Source organism: Carassius gibelio, chromosome A11, assembly GCF_023724105.1.
Source record: "Carassius gibelio isolate Cgi1373 ecotype wild population from Czech Republic chromosome A11, carGib1.2-hapl.c, whole genome shotgun sequence".
Taxonomy (NCBI): Eukaryota; Metazoa; Chordata; class Actinopteri; order Cypriniformes; family Cyprinidae; genus Carassius; species Carassius gibelio.
This window is the reverse complement of record NC_068381.1, coordinates 6,872,229-6,897,288: the sequence shown is the minus strand read 5'-3', so window position 1 is coordinate 6,897,288 and position 25,060 is coordinate 6,872,229. Positions and strand designations below refer to the sequence as shown.

At 35.7% G+C, this 25,060-nt stretch overlaps 1 protein-coding gene across 2 annotated transcripts; it reads right to left on the bottom strand.

Moving 5' to 3' along the window:
* Window positions 1–15,634: 15,634 nt before the first annotated feature.
* LOC128022185 (LIM and senescent cell antigen-like-containing domain protein 1) lies at window positions 15,635–24,742 on the bottom strand. Of its 2 annotated transcripts, none has more exons than XM_052609493.1 (10): window positions 24,577–24,742; window positions 22,130–22,289; window positions 21,625–21,691; window positions 21,415–21,535; window positions 20,976–21,125; window positions 20,745–20,895; window positions 19,547–19,639; window positions 19,388–19,436; window positions 19,183–19,258; window positions 15,635–16,947 (listed from the first exon to the last, which is right to left on the bottom strand). In XM_052609493.1, exons 1-10 carry the CDS (start codon window positions 24,603–24,605, stop codon window positions 16,833–16,835), a joined length of 1,011 nt encoding a protein of 336 aa, XP_052465453.1. In that variant the 5' UTR covers window positions 24,606–24,742; the 3' UTR covers window positions 15,635–16,832. The 2 variants fall into 2 exon arrangements, with proteins under 2 accessions (XP_052465453.1, XP_052465452.1); XM_052609492.1 differs by lacking the exon at window positions 15,635–16,947 and adding an exon at window positions 17,668–18,836.
* Window positions 24,743–25,060: the final 318 nt, after the last annotated feature.

The following is a 25,060-nucleotide window of genomic DNA, read 5'->3' as shown; positions in this document are numbered from 1 at the left end:
AATGTTGGTCAACCAAGCCTCTTCTGGCCGACTAAAAGATAGTAGACTTTTAGTGGGCAGCCTTAGATTTCACACACAGAATGTTAACGTATTACATTAAAGTCATGTGGCTATACTCACTCATTAGACTTTAAGCATGATTTCAAATTAGCTGAAGCATCTGCTGCTAGAGTTTCTTATCACTCACTAAAAACCTGAAAGGACAACAAGCTATCATCCTCAAATGTACAGTATACTTAAAAGGCACAAGCGGCAAAAATACACATCCATGAAGACATGAATGCCCAAAACATCAAGAGAGTGTATGCTTTTTTGCATAAAAACAGATCAACAGCTCAATTTAAATGAAATTTCCTGCTGCAAGAAAAGAAGAAGAAACTCTTCCTTTGGTTAGATGGTTTCCTCAAAAACCAGAGTCAAGTGTTTTTTTCTGACCTGTCACATGCTGCTCATGCCAGTGAAGAAGAGATCAGTAAACAGGACAAGGCTTGGTGCTCTTACAGGTGGAAAAATGTGTACTTCAAAGTCCATTGAACAAAGCCATCAGTGAGAGATCTAATAGTGCTTTCACACAAAGCAACACTTCCAGACGCTCCTCAGCTGGAGGTGTTCCCAGAATGCATTGCCAGCCTCATCAATGCAAAACAAAGCTGTCACATTAATAGAACATGCATTGACTGACATGACAATTACAGGTGCCAAAAATATTTTCGGTTCTCATAATAGATCCTCAAAAAAGCATTTTTTTTTTTTCAAACATTTCAGTGTGTTTTCAATCGCATTAGTACAAAACCCCAAATCACAAAATATACTTTACACAACACAAAGTGCTTAATCTGTTTAAACATTTCATTTACAGTAACTGACTTTCATAATGCTGTTACTATCAACATTTAATTTGCCTCCATTTTCGTTTAGTTTAATACATTTGTCTTTGGTTTAATCTAACTGATATTAATGGTTAATCAGTGAAGCATTTGGTAAACGTATACATTTTTATGGGCGTAGATTCTGTAGAACTGCATGGTTGGAAAATGTGAAAATCTTGAATGTTGAAACAAATATTTTAAACTGTGGCTTAATATTTATGTAGAAAACATGATTTTAAAAAATCCAGGATTCTTTAATGACTATTTAACACGCTTTTTTTTTTTTTTTTTTTTGATCGGTAAAAAGTATTAACTTCTTTCAAAGTATACATTTTCTTTCAAAAATCTTACAATTAATAAAAAATCTGAATGGTATATGCACACAGTTTTTACTCAATCTTTTTGACACATATTCAAAAACAACTATTTTCAAAACGTTTAACACAGTGAGCTGTAATTTTTTAAAAAAATGCATTTTCATTAGTGTATTTGTGCATCAATAGTCGAATATCTTTTATAATCATTAAAGAACACCTATAGTTTTGATGTTAATATTTACTTTTACTAAATGCAAGAAAAAAATATGTTGATAGATAATTTGTTATTTCCCCTTCTGACCCCTAGACGCTGAGGGGAACGTAACAATAAGCATGTGTTACATTTGGAGAATCAAATCGAGAAGAGAATCAAGTGTCAAATCGATTGAGAAAAATTGTAGTCTACATTAACATTTAATATTGCTGTATTTTAATGTTATAATTCGGAGGAACGTGAAAGGATTGTTAGTAAGAAAGAATTTTCTGCTATGCTATGAAAATAAGTGTGCTTCTCTGAATATGTTCTTTTGATCAAAGAGACATGAAATATAAAGGTTTGGGTGCAGAGATAAATGTTTGAGAGATGTAGCACAGGGACTTGTATTAGAGATTTAGACATTTAAATGAGGAAAAGCAAACGCTTTTATCCATGTGATGAGAACCGTCAGCTCCTTCAGGAAATTTAGAGGATGAAGGTTGTGTATGTGTTTTTTCTCTTCCACACTGTTTGAACAATGGACATGAATGATCCCTCACATTGCATGGAGAGGTTTGCTCTGATTAAAAAGAAGTGTGCTGTTTACTTATAAAGAGCAATAAAAAGGAACTGAAAATTGCATACAGCCATTTATTCATAGCAGAATATCATAAAGTCTTGTCATGTTTAAAATAGTTAACCATGAGTCATTATAAACCTCATGTAAACAAATCCTGGGTTATATTGTTTTACAGTTTACACTGGTCATAATTTGCCTGGGGTTAACAATTAATTATTCATAAACTCTAAATCCCTGTAAGGCAAGTAATTTCACTCGGTAGGCCATCTTTGAATCTCCCCTCAGGCATACAAGTCTCCTATCTCTTTGAATGGGGAAACATTTAATTCTCCAAAACTGTTTTCCAAGCTTACAATTAAATTGTATATTTGAAATCACCAATGAAATATGTCAACAACTGTCTTATGAATGTTGTTTCTTTTGCCATTAAGGCTAGACCAGCCAGTGTGCATGTGCAGTCCTAAACATTTGTCACAGAACACTGACTGTTTCTATAGCAAACTGAACTTCTAATGGCAGCTGCAGTGACGCGATGTCTTTACTGATTACCGATTGGCTCTTTTACTCAAAAGGTGGGGCTTCCTTTGATAGAGCCGCCATATTGAGCATTGCATTTCCCCCCCATTATATAGTCTTTGATAAAATAATGTTTCACACTGTATTCCTAAACCCCATGTTAACATTCTTGTTTGCATATTCACAATGTATCTGTGACGTCTGTGTCACTGAAAAACATGGCACATGACCTGTTTACATACAATGACTCTAGCATTGTAAATCCTCACCATATACAGTATATTGCAGACCATTGATGGGCAACTGGTGCATATGGCGCACAATGTCTTTAAGTCATATTATACTGGGATGATCAATTTTAAAACGTTTGAAAAGTAAGTCAACTTAGAACATAAAACCTTTTTGGGGGTTTATTGAAATGGGCCAGGAAACCTCCCAGAACTTCCGATAGATAAAATAATAAAATAGCAATGCCCTAACAACCACCTATATAATACATGCTAGGTTCACTCTTTCACACCCATAAAAATAAAGTGTAGTTAGGCTTAGTTTATAAAAAAAAAAAAAAAAAAAAAAAGAATTAGCAATTGGATGGAATTATCAAATGTGCTTTCCCTCTGAGAGCATAAGAAGGTACTCAATGTGTTCAGTGTGGACCATTCATAAAAACTCAATGCCATAAAAAGTAGCAATCCTAACTTCTTAAAGTTAATATTTGTAGGAATTACTCAAAATCAGCCACTTAAGCTTTGATCCGCATCTCTGTAAACTGCTGATTGGGAGTCTCTTAGGGTTGTACTCGACATAATGGGTTTCTGGGAATTTAGGCCATTTCAAAAGCGTGGTTATGCCTCTGGGGAAATAAAATCAATACACAATTAAAGTATTACAGGAAATGGAAACTCCATTAAGGTGTACTTTGAACCTGAAACTGCAGCACTGATATTTTTAAATGACCAGCAACATAGTTTTGCCAGGCTGTTTTATGTTTGTCAGACTTCTTGTACTGGACTTCTTAACACCATTACCAGCAGTGATTTTAGTTACTGTAATCGGGACTTTGAATCTGTTCAATTCTACTGTATTAAGACAAAAAATTGTTTATTTTATACAAGGTATTTTTATTAGCATTTGCTTGTTTGATAGTCCCATCAGGTTACTTTGAAGCCATTTAATTCTGCTGTACCAAGACAAAAAATAGGGTTTATTTGCTTGTTTGTTCATTTGTTATTTTGGAGCTTAATAGTTATTATAACTTAGTTATAATATTTAGTTATAATATTCTTGAAAATATGTGTTCCAAGGATGACAGAACGTCATGCGGGTTTCAAACGACAAGAAAATAATTATAGAATTTTCATTTGTGGTGAACCACTTTACTTTTTTTTAATGAGGGTAATATTCCTTTTCACATGTGATTGTATCTTTAAATTTGCTATAGAAACAGGTGATAATAATATCAAGAGCTATTTAAGGAACATCCAGTCATTTACTATCAATTCAGTTCAGATTATTTTTTTTATTCGATGTGCTTGTGTGTACATGTGTAGCATGGAGAAAAACTAACCAAACTCATAACTGAAATGGCACACCACATAATCAGCCTGTATCCTCTCTTCATGATACCATTAAACCCTCTTTCAGCATTTTCAAATAAACCTCAACCTTTTCCATTAAAACACATGCTCTGTAGAGTAGTATGCTATTGCTCTAGCAGATGATTTTCACACAAATGAACATACGCTAATTTCAGTAAAGTCTTTCTAAAGCAACCTGTAGCAATGGCTATGGAGCAAGACTGGTGCTTCATTTATTCTCCAGTTCATAGGTCATGCCGATTTGGGAAAAGGACATGAAACGTTTGCATGATCAGCCTGAATTCATAGCCATTATGCAACTTCCACATCAGGTAATGAGCAAATTATGAGAAGAATCATAGCAAAACATGCTTAACCTTTAAAAAGAGCAAACAGAATTTGTATTTACATTTCATGTTTATATAAACACTCACCAAAGCGACTTTGAAAAAAAAGCAATTACATTATCATATTAATGCCAAATCCCTGGATAGATAGCCGAGTTATCATAATGAAGCAAAGACCCAAATGCCAAGGAAACCCACATATAGTTTCAAGGGTCTTCTAATTATATTACTACCAACAAAGTAAATCACCCTATAAAAGTCTTTAAAAGATCCATAACAAGAAGCACAGTCATTTGAAGTGCACTAAAGTGTGTGGACATGTTAAAGAGAAAAAGAGGAATTCAGAAGTAGTTTTTATTTTGGCCAAGAGTTCAGATACTTTTGTAGAAGCACATCTATTAACTTATTCAGCTAATTAGCAGGGAAATATGTGACAACCCTGGGGCAAAATAGGGATTTGTTCAGAGCTGGTGAAACTATTATGTGATTAGTTTTCAGACTTTCGAATGAGGATATTTGCAAATGTCCTTATTATGAATTTTTAGTGAGGACCAGGCCTGGGCTTTATTTTGTGTTTTGGTTTTTGTTTATGCGCAGCAGTCGTCTGCGAGGCACGGTCGCGCTGTTTTGTATTTATTTTATTATTAGACTTTGATTTGAATGTTGTATACCATTACATAGTTAAACCGAACAATCAGTTCATAATATATTAGTACTACAAGTACAAATTCTACCTCACTAACATAAAGAGCTCATGGACACAAAACATAACACATTTGTTTTTCTGTCATGGTTTTTTTACTTTCCATTAACAGCCCAATCTCACGGCAATTTGTACATATTTTACGAGGTGGCTAATTTGTCCGAATTTGTATGTGCGCACCATAGTGTTTGATTAAAGAAAATGCTTTACTATTCAAACATCAGATATTTATCCTTGCGTTGCGAAAAAGTGAAGATCTGGCTCCTCCAGGCTGTGCGCAGCGTGTCAGTCTGAATGGACAGAGACAGGGTGAAGTTAAAGCCGGGGTCACACTACAGGATTGAAAGACTAGATGAATCAATGTGTTGCTCACACTATACAATAAGATTTGTTCTCATCTGTCGTCGTCATAGCTGCATGTATACTACACAACACAACACTTACAAGGTGCAAACACTACAAAACCAGGGCCGCCCTTAGTGGGGTGCAGTTGGTGTGGTCATACCGGGCCCTGCGGCGAAAGCACTGAAGGAAACCACACAGTAGTAGCCTACTGCAAAAAGAGTTGGAGGTGATTAAACAGTACAGTGAAACATGGTATTACATACACAAAATATCAGATTTTTTCGTTTATTTCTAGTTACCGTATTTTCCGGACTTTAAGTCACACTTTTTTTCATAGTTTGGCTGGTGTAGCGACTTATAGTCAGGTCCGACTTATTTATCAAAATTAATTTGACATGAACCTAGAGAAATGAACCAAGAGAAAACATTACCGTCCACAGCCACGAGAGGGCGCTCTCTCGGCTGTGGACGGTAATGTTTTCTCTTGGTACTAAATAAATGTGACTTATAGTCCAGTGCGACATATGTTTTTTTTCCTCGTCATGACGTATTTTGGACTGATGCGACTTATACTTAGGTGCGACTTATAGTCTGAAAAATACGGCAATTGATTTGATAGCTGGGCGACAATATCAAACAGGTTCGAAAATATCGTAGCGTCTGTGATAGCTCGAGACAAGTTCGAATCAAGCTGCTGACCTTCTCACACTTAACGGATTCCGCGACCACAACAAGCACCGATTTGGTCACGATCCAGACTTTAGTAGCAGACTGTGGAAATCTGTTCGCGACAGCAAAACCCAGCCAAAAATCCTGTAGTATGAGCCCGGCTTAAGAGGTTAAGAGGATCCAATGGCATTACAAAGTTTTACTGACAAGCTCTTTGTAATTCTTTTAATTGGTAATATACAGTACAGTATTTGTAGTAGAATAGAATAATAACAAGCTATTATAGAGAAATTAAGTTTGGATAATTTTTCGTGGCACACCTGACTGGGCTAGGGTATGAAACGCCACCCCTGGTTACACAGTGTTTGGCTGAGGGAAATGTGTTCTGTTGGGAGCAGGCCAGTGGGGAGAGAGAGATCGAATTTGATATTCTTGTCGATTCACCTGTATATTTGTCTGGAACAATCAGGTGATTACGGCAGCAGAGTTGGATGGCAAATCAATGGAATGCCTTTCCCTGTTGTTTCTCTCGATCTTTCTCACCATCTCATCAGGAAGGCCAAATTCAGTTCAGACACTCAAACATACAATGCAATATGCTAAAGGTTAACATAACACAGGTCAACCTTAATCAGATTGCTTGAAAATGTCAGTAGAGGACAGAATCCCGAAACTGCATGAGCTCATTAAAAGAATAGTTCATCCAAAAATTATAATTATTATTATAATTAACGATTATGCAATTTTATGTAATGTTTCCACAAAAAAGGACAAACCAGTATCTGTTATAAATTCATCTTAAGACATATTGTGTATGTGAAGAACATGTTTAAAGGGCTAGTTCAGTTAAAAAATATATATTTTGTCATAATTTACTCACCCTCAAGTTGTTCCAAACCTGTATACATTTCTCTCAGCAGTTGAACCTCAATGGTACGGAGCCCCTGCACATGACATGCAAGAAAAAATAAATAAATTGTGCGCACGATTTACTAATTTGTTCCCTCACTGTACTAAAACGTGCACACAATTACTATTGCATTCCCTCAATTCGAGTCAACGAAATAGTAAATTATAGTAAATAGTAATCGTGTGCACGTTTTAGTACAGTGAGGGAACGAATCAGTAAATCATGCACAATTTAGCCTTTTTTCTGCATTTTTTTCTGCATGTCATGTGTGGGGCTATAATGGCAGGACACGTGAGAAGCAAAGATGTTTTGACTTTTCATCTTTAATTGAACTATACTGATATATATTTATCCTGTTGCACAATTGATAAGTACAAACATTCCGTTATTCATAAACACTGGGTTCTCGTGAGGTTTATTCATCGTTATGTAAAGCTACTAATTGGGAGCACTGTAACTGTCGGAAGGGCACTGTACCTGGCGTTGCTGCACAAAAACTGGTAAATGAGCATAAATCCTTCTTCATTTTGGCCAATATTTGGTACATTGCATTTTTAGCAGCATTATTTGTAACCATAGCAGCTGCTGGCTCACAATGGTCAAGGATTTTATTTTTTGTGTGTTTTTGCATGTGAATTATGTTTCATGCATGTCAGTTGGGCTATCCATGTGTGCATCCTGTCTTTTGCATATTGAGACTCCATATTAAATAGTCTATAGAAAAAGTTGTTGTGCATGTATAGGCATTGGCTTTAAAAAAAAAAAATATTTAAGAGATTTTCTGTAAATGTGTTTAAAGTGGGGGTGAAATGCTATTTCATGCATACTGAGTTTTTTACACTGTTAAAGAGTTGGATTCCCATGCTAAACATGGACAAAGTTTCAAAAATTAAGTTGTACATTTGAAGGAGTATTTTTGTTCCAAAAATACTCCTTCCGGTTTGTCACAAGTTTCGGAAAGTTTTTTTCGAGTATGGGTCTGTGTGACGGTAAATGGAGTGGAATTTCCTTATATGGGTCCTGAGGCACTTCTGCCGGAAGAGCGCATGCTCCAGTATAGCAGAGCACTGAGAGCACAGACATTCACTGATCAGAGCGAGAGCGTCACGAAATGTCACAAAAGAAGTGTGTTTTTGGTTGCCAGGGCAAGACAACCCTGCACAGATTACCAAAAAAAAAAATAAAACAGCATTAAAGGACCAGTGGATGGAGTTTATTTTTACAGAGCATCAACGGAGTTGTGCAAGTGTTTGTGTTTGTTCCCTGCATTTCGAAGATGCTTGTTTTACAAACAAGGCCCAGTTTGACGCCGGATTTGCACATTGTTTATTTCTTAAGGGTAATGCAGTCCCAACGAAAAAGGGTCACGATCGTGTGTTGGAACCGCAGGCGGTGAGTAAAACTGCTTCAAATATCTCTGTGTTGTTAACTTCGCTATCGGCGCGTAAGCACATCAAGTAAACAACACAAACTGCACTTTCCACATGTACAGCTAAAAAAAATAATAAAAAAAAGACGACATAAAGTGGAACTTAGACAGTCATTTTCCAAAACCGCTAAGCAAGTATATACAGTTTCAGTACATACCACATAGAGATGTGGTTGCTGATGCTGCTCTTGTTAAATTTCAGCCTCTGGATCTGATTCTGGATCATAAATAAACGGCTGAATCTGACTGTTAGCCATGGTTTGTTTTGGATGATGGTTTTTCCCTCACGGTAATGTCACAGCTTCCAAACGCTCTCAACGCAAAAGCCTACTGGCGCTCGTGATTCTTTAGCTCCGCCCACACGTCACGCCTCCAGCCGGTCGTGTTTTTCCGGGAAAAATCGGTACAGACTATCTTTCTCTTATGAATATAATAAAACTAAAGACTTTTTGAAGAGTTATGAAGGATGCAGTACTACTCTATATGTACTCAAGATTAACAGAATATTGAGTGAAAACGAGCATTTCACACACACACCCCCCCCCCCCCCTTAAATGGAATCCAACAGTTTTGGTTAAAAAAAAAAGCAAAGGTCTGTATATGCTCATCTTCATTTTTCTCTTCACAGCTCTAACCTAACACCTGCTAATATACCAAGACATTACGTAAATGGCAGACTAGAGATGTTTAATAACTTCATCTAAATACAGCGAGGCAGGGAGTCTTCAATCAGGAAGCCAGCGGTGACATTTAAACAGGCACCTGAGCAAATTAAACCTGGAAAAGGTTAAGCTCTGTTAACAGCATCGCAATGTCAAAAAATCCTGCATAAAGTTACTTTCCCATGCCTCTTTTATTTGAGGTGGGATTCAGTGTGATGGCTCACAAAGCCAGGTGAGCTCTCACACTGTGCTCTGTCTGAAACGAATTATCTGCTTTTAGCTTACTAGGATTTGTAGACAGAGAGTACAGCAAGAGAAATGGGATACTGTCAGTGTGACCCCTTGGGGAGGGTTGTGAATTTGGTGAAATGTCGTCCCTTTATGTTCCTCAGAAGGCCTGGATGCAATGAAGACTTTACCCTATAGGCATTTTTGACAAGGTAATTGGGTGCAGGGAAGTTATCCAATTCTAAATGGAGCAAAGTTATAGGATGTTTTAGGTGCAGCAGTGCTGTCAGATCTTTCTAAGCAAACCATTCACATGTGAAATTGATAACTCTGGGTTATCATTTTGAACCCTGGTTTATCTCGTCACATGTACATTTGAGGGATTTGGTGGATGCTTTACAGTTATATTAAGCTATTCTTTTTTTTCAGTATGTACATTCCCTGAAATAGAACCATTACAGCTAGTTATTCATACAGTAGCCAGGTGGCTATTAATCCCAGGTGGTCAGGTTTTGAGATTTCATGATTTCATTCCACACAAGTTGACATTCCTTGCATTGTAAATTAACAATATCCATAACATTAACTGGACAAATACAGCATGCAACAAGCAGACAATCCATTTAAATAACTCCATCCGTGTAAATGTTGTGTATATATATATATATATATATATATATATATATATATATATATATATATATATATATATATATATATATATATATATATATATATATACACACACAACATTTTTTATATATATATACAGTATAAAGGAAATGGAGAGGATTATGTCACTTTATGTATGTATTTATTGTGGAGGAGCATGTCATTTTTAATTAATAAATTAATAAATTGTTTGTTTATTTATCACAAAGGCATATTTACTTATTGCAGAATAACATTATTAGTTTATATTAATATATATGTCAGTTTGTATGTTTATGACATCTATTAATTGCAGGAGAGAATGTTAATATTTATTATTATTATTATTAATTTAATAGATTGACTGATGAGTTGATATTTCCCTCAGATGTTAAAAGCTAAACATAGCACATTAAAAGTTTTTGCATTATTGATTGTTTCTTGTCACATACTTTCCTGTAGCTCAAACAGTAGAACAGTGGCATCGGTCTGATTCCCAAGGAATGCATGAACTGATAAAATGTATACTCAAAATACAATGTATGTTGCTTTAGTTAAAAGCATCTTTCAAATGCATAAATGTAAAATTTAAACATTCATGCTCTGCATACTGTATACCTTTAGAATATCAAATCAACTAGAAACTTGTAAATTTATAACCAAATGATAAAATTTTGCTGACCTTCTCGCAAAAGCTTAACAACTGTGAAATGTTTCATAACCCACTCTGAAAAAAATATTGGGAGTATAAAAAGATATTAAAATTGGATTAAAATTAAGATATTAATCCAGTGTTAAGATTCAGTAGAGTTACTAGAATCAAATGAGACATCCATGCTCAGTAATTTAATTTCCATGAGATTTCAATGTGGTGTTTTTAAATGACAAAACAACTGGAGGATCTTGAGTAGGAAACTACCTGTTAAAAATTGGGAAGAAAAATAAGAATATATTTAGGCAATATAATCTCATTTGTTTCCACAAAACGGAAATTTTAGCATTATGTTACTACAGGAATTCCTCAAGAAATTTGCCCAAAACTGAGTAAAACTTGCTGTCACACTGATGGATGATGCAATTAAACATTGGCATCTAAAACTCACAACATCTAATTCACCCATTTAACAGGTTCATTGCATGCTGTGGATTTAATGCCATTCTTAACTAAGATATCCGTGAAAGCATTTCCTTTCCACTGTGTTCCTAAATCTTAAGAAAATTAGCTCCCCCCCAAAAAAATCAATAGGTAAAGTTATAGGGCTGGGCGATATATCTAACGATATGATCATGCGCATCTAGTCAGTAAATCTGGTTCCGTGATTACCGCTAAATCACCATCACCTGCTTATAATTGGAGCGGCATTTAATAGACAGAGCCGTAGATCACTGACAAGCTACGCAATATCGTGTTCATTATCCCAGATGAATCGCCTTCGATAATGAACGCTATATTGCGTACCAGATTTAGCGGCACCAGATTTACTGACTAGATGCGCATGATCATATCGTTAGATATATCGCCCAGCATAGGTAAAGTCATTTCACTTCAGTGACTTCCAATCAAACACCAACCCAAACAAAAACACTCACGCACACTTTTCTCCCTGATGCACAAGCTATGATATCACTTGGCTCCTGAATAAAACATGCGTCCCATTTAGATTCAGCTGGCTTCATCTTGGGGAGAGAGAGATCTGGTCTAATGGAACATAGAAAAGAAGCAATGGCTAGAAATAGTGTTGGAACAAAGAATCGACTTATTGTAGATAATTATGTCAATTATACAGTTCTGAAATCCTGTTTCCTCTTTACAGCAATTGCTTCCGATGAAGATGTCTGGGTGCATTTGAAAATCTCCACTTGAGAAAGTAAACCAGAAACCAGCAGCTCAGAGCACCTGCCATGATGGTACTCCTCTCAATCTGCTAATTAAGAGGACAAAAAGTAGACGATTTGACAAGTAGAAGATGTCTAGAACACTTCTCAATCACATATGCCGGAGCATATGTTGAAGAGAAGACATTAATGTGAGAACTCAGTTTCCCTCTCTAAACTTTAGTGAAGAGAAAAGCAACTTTGATATCAGCCGCGTTTAGGTCAAATGAGTGGGCTACCATAATTTCCCTCACCGGATCAATAATATTAATCACAACAATTAACTGGGCTATGTTTGGACAACCAGAAACCTGATAAGCATGGCTGCACCTGTGTTTCTGCACTCAGATCCCTGGCTCTGCACTTGTCGCTTTCCTTTATCCACCCGGAAGGTTTTCTGTGTGTGACACATATTGACGTTTTCCATGCATACTGTCACCATGATAGATTTTCAGTCCTTTGCCATAACTCCCTGCAGTCCTGAACCTCACTGTTTCTATCAGTCTGTCTCTCTTTTCAGCCTTCTTTCTTTCTCATACAAACACAAATTGATCTAAAACGTGCAGGAGTACAGAGTGTCTACGCTAGTCAATCAATGGATCCTATCGTTGAATAACAAAGTCTAACAAGTTCGACTATTCCCACTCAGCATGAATAATTAAAGACGGCTTCTGTTATGGACACAGGCTCTATATTTTCTTTCCTTATACTTTATTTGCACTAGAATCGGCCTCTGGGCACAGCATGATTTTTACACATTGCAATCAACAGACCAAATGCACTGCGGGCTCCACAACAAATATCTGGTTTGATGTAAATCCTTAATTAACAGACACTATACACTTCTGGCCTCCAGCTAGCTGTATCACATCCTATATTTCAAAAATGTAGTTAACATATTTTTTTTTTATGGTGCTTTCATAAATGCACAACATAATCAATGAACAGGGAGAGTAAAGTCTATTTGGCCCAGTGCGTCTGGATAAATATTAAAGATGTTTATTAAAAGGCTGCTCGGTGAAGAGAAACAGTACTGTGTCATAACGTAATAAGGATGTAACACATTCCAAACTGAAGGGATAAAAACCAAATATTATGAATGTCTAAATATTATTTGGAAATTATTTAGTTCCTGATTTATTTATTTATTTATTTATTTTCTACTCATTATAGCAATAGGGTATACTGCACTGATGTACTTGTATCATATACTCATTTATTTTCATATTTTAATTAAACTTTATTTTCATTAATTATATCAAATTGTTTATCAATTTGTTTGTTAAAATGGATTTACTTTCAAATTGTAGATATAAAAATTATGGTAGCCCACTAATTCGATCTGAACATGGCTGATATCAAAGTTAAAAACTAAAAGTTTAGAAATGTCAAATTTGGGAAATGTCATATTTATATATATATATATATATTAGCAATATCATAAAAGTAGCAGTGAGATATGGCTGTCAGCACAGCAGGCTGAGTGCCATATATAATGATCATGTGCCGATACACATCTCATGGCTACGAATGTGATATTGCGTTTATACAAGAGTTCTTTCTGGTCCTTGAATATGATTTGATGATAAGAGTGTGATATGCAAGCAATATCAGAACTAGTCGTGGGAGAAACTAACCATTTCGAGGCTTTGAATAAATTGAACCATTTGCAATTAGACTTCAAATATGCAGCTTGTAATATAGATGACGTCTATTTGAAAGCTATTTAAGTTTATTTGTGAGCTTCAAGGCGTCAAGGCTGTTCAACACTTATGAACCCACAGAGAGCAGCCTCTCCTTGGCCAGATCTTCTAGAATTCACTGCTAGCTCCGATGTCTCTATAGTGGTTAAACATGATATTGGTTTGGATAAATCTAACTGGCAATCTTTGGTCTTACTAATCTATTATTTGTTCCAGAGCAAATAGTTTTGGCTGAGGGCAGAATCTCATCACGTTATATTTTATGTAATTTTAATTATGTATTTCAGAGCGCTGACTTCGTAATAAAACAGTAATTTAAAAAAAAACAGATGAAAGGATAGTACAACAAAGACATTGCTTTCCTCATTGAAATTCAAACTAATGTTTTATTGTGAATATGAGAATGAGCTGAAGAATGAATGCTGTATCAGATGCAGGTAATCACACTTGCTCAGTCCATTTAAAGACAATCTGTTGTTGCTTTTCTTTTGAATTTACACACTCGTGTCATCAAACTGTTGTATAAATGCAATATCACACTCACAGCTGTGAGATATGGCTGTATATCGGCACCGATAAAGGCCAGTAACATCAAAAACCAATACGATACCCCCAAACTGAACTTTTAAATTATGAAATGTAATTACTACGTTACTAAGAGTAATGGGTATTATAATATCCACTTTGCAATGCATTTAAACATTCAATATGCCTTATTTAAAACGTATTAGTTTATATTTATGTTTACATATGTATAAAATATGTACATATGTATTAAAATTAATCAGTTTATTGGGAAATTAACTAAAACATGTATGTTTTTTTTTTTTCTGTCCTCATTGTTCTGGGTTGGCATTCCCCAAAACATCAATGCTTTCTTACAACTAATATTACTAAAGATGTCTGAAATGTCGTTTACCAAACGTGTGTGCGTGTGTGCGTGTGTGTGTGAGAGAGAGAGACAATTACCGAGGACAATGTCTGCGGAGTTTACTGCCCTGCCGCGTGACGTCATGTTTTTTTGTTGAAGATTATCATTGAGGAAACTAATTTGTCAAATCCAAGCCTCTTCGATTCCTCTCTGAGAACTTTTTGAATGTGTGTCCCATTGTTCTTTGCCATTTCCTTCTTTCGCTTCATTTGAAAGACTCCACAGAGGAAGAGATGCTTTCAGGGAGAAGACGAATTGCTGCAGCCCTCGAGAGCGTACAGAAATTAACGCGGCTGAATGTAAATTACCGCCATTGTAAATGATGACAGAGGCGAGGCGACACCCAGATAATATTTTTCTACTGTTCTCACTTCTGCTATTGAACCACAATAATGGAATCAGAGGTATTGTTTCATTCGTACTTAGAAGCTTAGCTCTAGAGGGTAAGACGTCGAGTCTGTTCATCGGTTCAGTGACAATGAGTAGATGTTTATTCAATTCAATCCACCTCAGAGCGCTTATATGCGTTGCTTTTCTGTTCTATTCTCCCAATCTTTTGAATGAAACAATTAAACTATGTTGCACTTCAACTCCGTTTAAAGCGAAAGAAAAACTATACACAAAAGAGACAGTATTGAAGATGTTGGTGGAGGATTGAGGGTCTTTTCCAAACGAAATGCAACTTTCAGTTCGAAGATTCTGGTCCAGTGTTGCAGCGCCTCCTGGTGGCAAATTCCCAAAGAAGCGCCATCTCAAATGAATAATTCATAACTCGCTTTCTGACTTTCTTTCCTATGTGAAACAAAATATATTGGTTTGTACTAAGTTATGCATTGGTCTCTTATTTCATGCAGTTCATATAACTGCATAAAATAAGAATACTGAATGTGTCCTATAAACTATCTTATGACACTTTTATAGTGATTTTTGCTCCTATTACAATTTTACTATTGTGTTTTGCATTTTATTTAAATGCTAAATTTTATAGATTGCTGACTGTAAATCCATGTAGGTTGTTTAAATATCAATATTTGCTAAAAGTTCGCTGTGCACATGTTTTTAAAGAGTACACTAGCATACAGTAACCTTAATAAAAAAAGTCCATTATAAAGAAAATGTGAAGACATCAGAAATAGTGCATACTTTATTAATACATTTTGATGTTTCATACAGAACACAGTGAGATTTGTTATTTAAAAGCTGTCAACAAGCATATTAATATATATTTTGCCAAAATGCAACATTCAGTGAATGCAGACTGCAAAGAAGTACTTTTGCTATCACTTAAAAAATACTGTAAATTACAAGGAAATGTCGGACTGTTATAAAAAAAAATAAAAATGCAAATAGCTACATGTATAATTAACAAAATATAATAATGTGAATTAAGCAGAAATGCAGTGACGTTAAATCGTACAATTTTAAAATGTCTTTCATACTTAAAAACAGATTAGAACAGAAATCAAGGACAGCCAAATCATGTTTAAGTTCAGTCAATTGTTACAGAAATCATAAGTAATTGCTGTCAATGCATATAAACAATACATAAGGCACATGTTCATTAGATTTGAATATCATCAAAGGTATTGTTCTCCAGAAAAAAAAAAGACAACTTTTAAAACAACATGAAAAACACGAGGATTTTATGATGCAAGACAGTCAACATCAACCTCTCTGCTCATACACCTCTCAGAAGATATACAAGTGGTCTAATTTATTGCATATCTCGAGAACACAGGGAGGGCTTTAATAAAGCTAGATCATTTAAGCTGGGAAGTAGGTTAGACAATCTGAGCACTTTCAGTCGAGCGAAGAGTTTAGAGCTTGCCATGCTCCTCCAGGCTCATTACATCATGCATTAACTTTCGATCCCGTCTGACAGAAAAACGTGAGGCTTGAGCATACATTAAATATCAAATACAACTCTAATACATCAAAGCCGGGCCTTGGGTCAGACACAGAAAGGGGTCAGCCTCGAGAAAAAGCTGTGGCATTGTATATGAAGCAAAAATGTGCTGAACTGAACAGCGTGATTATCCTTATAAACATGCAAGTACATATATATCAATAAACAATATAAAAGTTTTTGGTTTGGTTTTGGTTGCAGTGTGTTAAGACACAAGAACATCTTGATCCGAGACCAAAGAAAATCTGCTGGCTGCTTTCTGTCCCAGAAAAATAAATGTAAAATTTACGACAATAAAGTAAGACACAAGTGATGTCTAATCCAAGATCATAAGCAGTCCAGATTTAGTTTGGTCTCCGTTCATGTTCTATTGACATCCTTTGCCCCCCCCCCCCCCCCCCCCTGTGGGCGGGGAGATCTACTTGCGGCCCACAGTCTCCGCCAGCTTCTTAAGTCTCTTCTTCAGCTCCAGAGGAAACTTCTCGTAACATTTCTTACACACCGGCTTCATGTCAAACTCCACAAACTTGTTCCTAAAACAAAAATGTTGCTTTTAGGAGTGTGATATTAACACATTCAGGCCAGAAATATGGTCTACAAGTATGCATCCCATTCCAACTCAGACTATTACAAATATGTATTTTTTGATAATAGAAATAAAGCTGAAATAACAAATAGAAATGTTGCCTTGAAAACTGAAATTAAAGAAATTCAGGTTGAAGTACTACAATTACTTAAACTAAAATAATAACTTAAAATATTAAAATACAAGCAAATTCTAAATATTAAATTCTATACTAAAGGGTTTTAGCACTTAAATACATTCATGTTTATCATAGATGTTTATTTTAAATAAAAACTTGGAAGGCAGTGTCATTGGGTGTATGAGAGACCAAATGGGGGGGGGGGGGGGTGACATAAAACATTAAGAATATGAGAATGATGAGTTGAACAGTTATGCATCAATGTTAAAATTCTTGTTGATAAGAAAAACCACATAATTATTTTGATATTATGGCTAGTAACCAATAAATGGCTGATTTTTAATTTTTATTTGATTTTCACATTTTAATATCTACATTAAAAATCAAAGACAATTAAATGACAAAGACATAATTTGCTACAACTAAAGTATAATGGACAGAATGAAAATTTTAAATTGATTTTGAACAGTGTTATTAAAATTCTAGTGTTATCTAAAATAACAAGTAATAGTAAATAATAGTAAAATAACATTAGATGATTGTAAAGGCATATTTAGCCTCTATATTGGGGGAAAACATGAGAAGTGCATAATTAAGCAATAATGATTAAAAAAAAAAATACAGGAAAGAGTTGGTACTATGGAAGCAACTCACGATTCAATTCACAATTTTGATTTCGCGATTCTATTTGATTTCTATTTGAAAATGAGATTTAAGGCAAATTATAAAATTAAATGTGTCCTTTTATTATTGCTTGGACAAAATGATACCATTTCTTTGTGAAACTGAAATATAACACAATATAAGAATTTACTAATATAGCACTTGCATATTATTGCACTTTTGTTGGTTTTGATTGCTACTATTGTCCTCATTTTTCCAAGTATAAAAGCTTCTTTTTTTGGATAAAAGCATCTGCTAAATAACAAGATGTAAATATAATGTAAATGTAAATAACAAAACTAAGTTTATATTTTAAAACAAGGCTCAAATCATAAGTAACACAAATAAAATAAAACTCTTCATATAAACAAAATATGGCTTTGTCTGTGCTCTTTCTATTTAAATGCAACCACTGCATTTTAATCTTGATCCAAACAAAGATGCGGCATACTTGCAACATGAGCAGTTTTTAATCTGAATTAGATTGTATCATTTCGAAATTTAAAGCAAAATCAGAATGATTTGACTTCAGCTTTGTGAAACTATAAATAAAAATGCATGAAACAAACATTAGACACACAGATTCACTCTTTGCCAGCAGGTGGCGCTGAAAGCATTTCCTTGGTTTCCACTGTAGGTAAAGCAGCTGCACTTATGAACTTTAATATGCACTATACAGAGGCAAGATGAAAAAAAAAAAAACTAAACTTTTCTAAAGACAGTGAATCGCAATTTACTTAGCATCTCACACATTTGAATCGATTTTCAACTGGCTCGCGGTTAATCGCTACATCCCTTGTTGGTACAGGAATAAGTTGATGAAGAAATAAATACATGGTGAGGCTGAAGACACCAACCAATGATAATGAACGAGTGAAGCAGATGAGCATGAAGAAGGAAAAAGAGAAAAGGGTTACAGACAGACGGCGATGACTTTCTTTCGCCGTTCATGAGAGTCGCGTTCACGTTTGGCCAAACGCCTCTTCAGCTCGTCCGGCAGGCGTTCGTAACAGTGTTTACACACTGGCTTCAGGTCCACTTCCACAAACCTGTCCCTGCAGGGCCACCGTCAGGGACAATGAAAGAGGAAAGTGGAGGAACGAGCCAAAAAGAGGAGAAATTGGATGGAAAATTGGAAGAGGAATCGGTTTGAGGCAGGAGAGAGGAAGAGAAATGAGCTAGCATTAGAGACCGAAGTAGAGATTCGAATAGGACAGAAGTCGAGAATAAAATAGTTTGCTTGAGAGAGGTTAGTAATGATCCAAAGAAGAACATCACAGCAGCGCAGAGATCCAATTTAAAGCACTTCTGCAGAAATTTAAACACAGCTACCAAACAGTCGCTAACAGAAAAGGGACAGATTGTGATATAGGATGAGTACGTATGTGTAATATCACTTACTTGAGGGTGAGCTTGGTGTTACAAGTCGAGCACGAGAAGCAATTCACACACCAAGCCTTATTCAGAGCCGACACCACTGACAGAAAACACAAAAACAACTTTACACAACTCGTGACAGCAGAACCCGTAGCCAAAACAACTGCACATCAAAGCTGTGAAGGTTAGGAACTAAATGTCAACATCATGTCAATTAAACAGTGATTACCATCTCCTTCGATCACACGGTTGCAATGGTAACAAACATCACCAAAGAGCTGCAGACAGACAGAACAGATGTCTCACATCAAAAGCTGAAAGTTTCATTATTTAATCATTTTGTTTTGGATCAAAAGGGACTTTCAAAGCAGTTTTAGGCATGTGTTACCTGATTGTAGTGAGTCTCGCAGTAAGCAAGCCCTTTTCTCTCGTAATGACGGTGTCCCAGAAAAGGCTTCTCGCACTTCGCACAGACAAAATGCTGTAGAGACGAACAAACACACAAGCAGTGAGCATGCAGTTCAACTACACACTACACCATTCAAGATTTTTTTAATTGTTTTAAAATACGTTTTCTACTGTTATATATTATAAAATGTAATTGTTTTGTTCTGTAATGATACATTTCCAGTCTTTAGTGTAAAATGATCCTTTATAGAACATTCTGAAATGCTCAACTTTGTTCTTTTCCGTGATGCAAGAATGGCATTTGTTTGAAATGTAGATCTTTTCTAAAATTCTTAAAGTCTTTAATGTCACTTTTGATCAATTGCATCTTTATTCACACAGTGGACACCGAATGCTCAAAACACAGAATTAAAGTTTTTTATATAATATTGTGTTAATTAGTAATAATAAAAACATTAGTCAATTAGGTATAGGACCATCACAATATCAACATTTCAAGAGTAAAAATCATTTTAGTAGCACAGCAAAAAATAATATGCTGTTGATGTTGTTTTTTTTTAAACACACTCCTTTATATAAACGATTAAATATCAATAAAATATACACAAATTAAATGACAACAGCATGAAACCTTAATTTTTCAAAAAAAAAAATTTAGAAAGCGGACTAATAAATCTAATAATATGTGCTTGAAGATTAGTACTTAATTAATGAAGTATCCAAGTAAACATCCAGAAACTGTAATTTCACTAATAAAAACAAAATTAGCTGGCATAGTTTTCACTGTATGATTATTATCTAATACACATTAATACACTGAGCCGTTGCAGTTTACCTGCAGAGTTATCCAAACTTATCCAGCTGAGAGCAGGGAGTGCTTCTCTTTTTCTTCTATATTATTGTTTGATTAATATTACAAACATAATAGACCATGGCAGGTGTATTAGACAGCAAGTTCTCATAAACAGAACCGATGTCCTGTGTCCAGATCTGCTTAGATGCACTTAAAACATAAGCAACTGTGTTTGCTTTGATACCTTGCAAAGGCCGCCATTATGACCAATACACAGGTTTTTTTTTTGTTGTTGTTGTTTTTATAATAACCTAGCATCCCTATTTAGGTATATATTCAGATATATTATGGTGCATTCTTAAAAATCTAAACCAAACACACAGACCTCAACATGCCACTGCTTGCCCATGGCGTTGACCACACGGCCCTCAATAGGACGCCTGCAGGCTCCGCAGATCGGAACGCCCATCTTATCATGGCAGGGGAGGCAGTAGAGTTCCCCTTTTAGCTCACGGGCATCGGCAGTCAGCTCTTTACTGTAAAACACACAACCTCAAATTCACATCACTTTCAGTAAACGGACACAGCAGATGAAATCACTTAGTGCTGTACTGACCCGCAGTTACTGCAGTTGAAGTGGTCGGGATGGTAGGGGTCATTTTTGAAAATGAGGGGCTGTTCCTCGATGATGGCGTGACACTTCTGACAGACGTACTTCCCAAGGCCCCTAGCTTTCTCACGGTTATGACACGGACGGCAGAGATGGCTGGAAAAAAAACACAGATTTGTGCATATCAGCCAATAAGAACACTCGGACGGTGAGCCATTTCCTGTTCATTCATATTTCAAGTTATTCATTTGTTCCCATATGCAACCAGCTGAGCTAGAGAACATCTCAAATTTATGATTCTGGTTTGCAGCCTAGGACTTTAAAGTGTATTTAAGATCATTATGAGAACAAAGATAATCCATTAAAAGCTGATCATAGACCAACCCAATGTATGCAGTCTGTCAGTCACATGTTCACGGTCACCCCTCATTGGCTGTAAACTCACCGGCCGGCGTTCTTGACGAATCCAACATCGGCTAGCACAGCTTGGCAGATATCACAGCAGAAACAGTCAGGGTGCCAGCTGTTATTCATGGCCTTAATCACACGCCCAATTATAAACTCTCCTGTGGGAAAATGAGGGACACAATTCACAATTAACTAGCACAGTCAATAACATCACCTGTTCATATGTTTGTGCATGTGCGTCTCTTACCACACTGGTGACAACAGGGAGCAAACAACATCTGGAAATCATGCTCGCAGTATTTCCTTCCCTCAAACTATGGACAGAAGGGAAGACAATCAAACATAACATCAGCTCCAATGGGAATACATCTCAAAGTCAATCAACTGCTGCCACAACTCAACGCTTCAGCCAATCCAAAATAAAAAATCATTTAACTAAAATGAGCTTTCTCTCAAGTTTTCAGGTAACAAAAATAAAATGCAAAGTGTCAGAGAGGGTGGAAAATGGTAATGAATGTGTGTGTTTCTAATATATATATAGACACACACACAATTTTTCATGTGTGTGGATCTTATGAGCAGAATTATTGTGTTATTTATTATATTTCTCGTACATTACTAAACAAATCTAACCAAGTGGACCTCAGGGTTTTCCTAAAATTTACTGAAAAAAAAAACAAAAAAACAAGGGAAATCACCCTTTTACACTGGCTTCAAGATTAAATGCGACATGACAGGTTTAATGCAAGTACCTCATAAAAGAGCCCTTCAGGAAACTGCTGGAAACACTGGGCACAGACGAAGCACTGTTCGTGATACAGCTCGCCATTGCTGTTGACGATCTTCTCCGCTGGGGCAAATCCGCTTTTACACCGTTCGCACGCGGCGTTTGCCAAGGCATTGGCCATGTTGCTGTTAGAAACAGATCAAGTCAAGAGAAATGATTAGTTGGGATTATAGATGTAACATGCCATTATGAGCATGAGCATAAATACATTTCTTCAGCAAAAATGCATTAAAAGTGACCAAAAAAAGCTTTTGACCTTTCCATTCATCAAAGAATCCTGAAAACAATGCATTAGTTTCCACAAAAATAATAAGCAGCACGACTGTTTCCAACATTGATAATACATTTTTCTTGAGCAACAAATCAGCATATTAGAATGATTTCTGAAGAATCATGTGACACTGAAGACTGGGGTAATGATGCTGAAAATACAGCTTTGTATCACAGGAATAAATACATTTGAAAATATATTACAGTAGAAAACCTTCACTATATTACTGTTTTTACTTTATTTTTTATTTATTTTTTTTAAATGCAGCCTTGGTGAGCATAAGGGACTTTTTTTTTTAAATGTTAAAAAATCATACTGAATCTTCAATTGCTCGTTTTGCAATTACCGACATTGGCTAAGAAAATAAACAGAACTGAGCCAATGTTTAATACACGTTTTCAGATTAATTTCTGAATAAACAGTGTAAAACAAACCCTCATTAAATTTCCTCAGTTTATTGTGTGTCATATTATTAAATTTGTATCAATAGCATCTTATAGTACTGTCATTTGCCATCCTACTCTTTCTCTGTAAGGTGATGTTTATCTATTCAAAAATACCATGTAGGCTGGCACTTTGCAGGATATTAATTTAAGAGTGAGCAGGCAAGATGGCAACCAATGTTTACATCACACAAACAGAATGAGCCTGTAGTGGCCTGTGGTTACTTGGCCGGCAGTGATCTCAAGTGACTCACTGATTCCACAGACATTTCTCCCCTATGACATCACAGGTGATGTGGCTACTAGAGGACAGGGCCGTCTTTACAACTTCCCCTCATTCCCTTCACCACTGTCATGGCGTTAAAGCAGACAGATGATTCTAAGGCTGTTTTCCCTAATATGGTGAAGTGAAGTAGAGCAGAGAAGATCTGCTTGTGTACTAATACACTGTAGATCTATAAATAGATCATTTTAGTGTTTAAGAGATGGAGACTGTTGCATGTCAGTTCTTATCATATGCAAGAGCTCACAGAGCAACAGTTGAGGTCTCACACTGCAGTGTGAGGAAGTGGGAGTTGAGCCATCTGTCTCTCTGTGTGTGTGTGTGTGTGCTGAAGGCTTGCTTATGTCTGTAACACAGCATCTGTGTCTGCAAGTAGGGTGACATATAAGCATATACAATACATTATTAACATTTGAAAACCTAAACAAACCATATCAAAAATAATTTCACGATCAATTGGTGAAATGTTATTTACTCCAAATGTAGTTTTAAAAAAAATTATATCTGAATATTGTTTTCACCAGCGTTCTTAAGGCTTTAGAGCCCCATTGACATGCTAGTAAATATTTATCAAAATACTTCAACTGGAATTCTGAACACAGAATCGCATATTTTTATAATACCACTCAAAAGCGTGGAGTCCATTTAAGTTTTTTAGGCTCACCAAAAGCACAGGGAAAAATGGTAATACTGTGAAATATTATTTCAATTTAAAACAACTGCTTTCTATTTGAATTTTCAAATGTTATTTATTCCTGTGATACAAAGCTGAATTTTCAGCATCATTACTCCAGTCTTCAGTGTCACGTGAACCTTATAATAGTTATCTCTTGTAAAATTATAAATGCCTTTCAGCTGTGAAGTATACATTTCTATCAACTGTGAAATCAAGAAATCACTTTTGATCACTTGAATGCATCGTTGCTGAATAAAAATATTAATTTACTCTAACGTTATATTTTGTATCAGTGAAACCGTATAGGGTCGTGTCTTAAAATTCTACGTTGTTTGCATCCCTTTACATTGTTTAGACATGAAAAGTGTGAGTTTAAAGGAGCTTAACATCTCAGGAAGCAAATTCTATCCACATTTCCCTGAGGATCTGACAGTCTGTGGGAGCATTTAGCTCAGGAATGTCTCCCAACAGCACAGACTAACGTTACACAAAACTCCACTAGGGAGGCTAATTAGCTTAGCATCCGCCCTCATCTAGAAATCCATGATATTATAGTTATTCTCTCAATAATAAATATATAACGTTACTTAACGCTAGCAGTTAGTCAGAAAACAATCAGTTGGGTGGAAAAAATAATGAGAATACCGGTATTACATTGTTTATATATCTGATGCATCTTTGACTGGATATTTCTCCATAACAGCAACAATTAAAAATAAATCTATTTCAAACATTGTACCTGCCCGTCATCTGTGACACCCCCAGCATCCCCTTCAGCACAGCTTATCCTGAGAGATGATTCCGATTCGATTCGACAACATAAGACGCCCCTCGGATCTGTTGCTTTTCCACTTTTTTTCCCTCTCTCGACAAAGATGTTTTCCTGAACAAAAACAGACTGTCCACTCTGCTTGGTCTTCCGTGTTAAGGTCACGTGCTGCTCGGCTTGACTTCTGATTAGTTACTTTGATCAGCTCCACAGCTATGCAGAACTTTTAAACTTTATTTGGCCACTATATAGCATATCATATCATATCATATCATTGTCATTCGACAATTTAAATGTCATTCGTCGAATAAAAAATATCAGAAACAGTAAATGCTATATAATCAAGTGTTATATTTTATATAACACACTCAGACGCAAAGGCATCTAAGAAATTCACATGCATTTACTGTATATTAATTAAAAATGTACATACATATATTTGTGTGTGTTTAAA

Excerpts from the sequence above, each read along its gene's own strand:
- LOC128022185 (XM_052609492.1), bottom strand. The coding sequence starts at position 24,605 with ATGCTGGGGGTGTCACAGATGACGGGCAG. Across the intron at positions 21,692-22,129 it reads CTGAAGGGCTCTTTTATGAG|TTTGAGGGAAGGAAATACTG; the intron begins GTACTTGCATTA and ends TTCTGTCCATAG. Across the intron at positions 19,259-19,387 it reads CCGTGTGATCGAAGGAGATG|TGGTGTCGGCTCTGAATAAG; the intron begins GTAATCACTGTT and ends GTTTTCTGTCAG.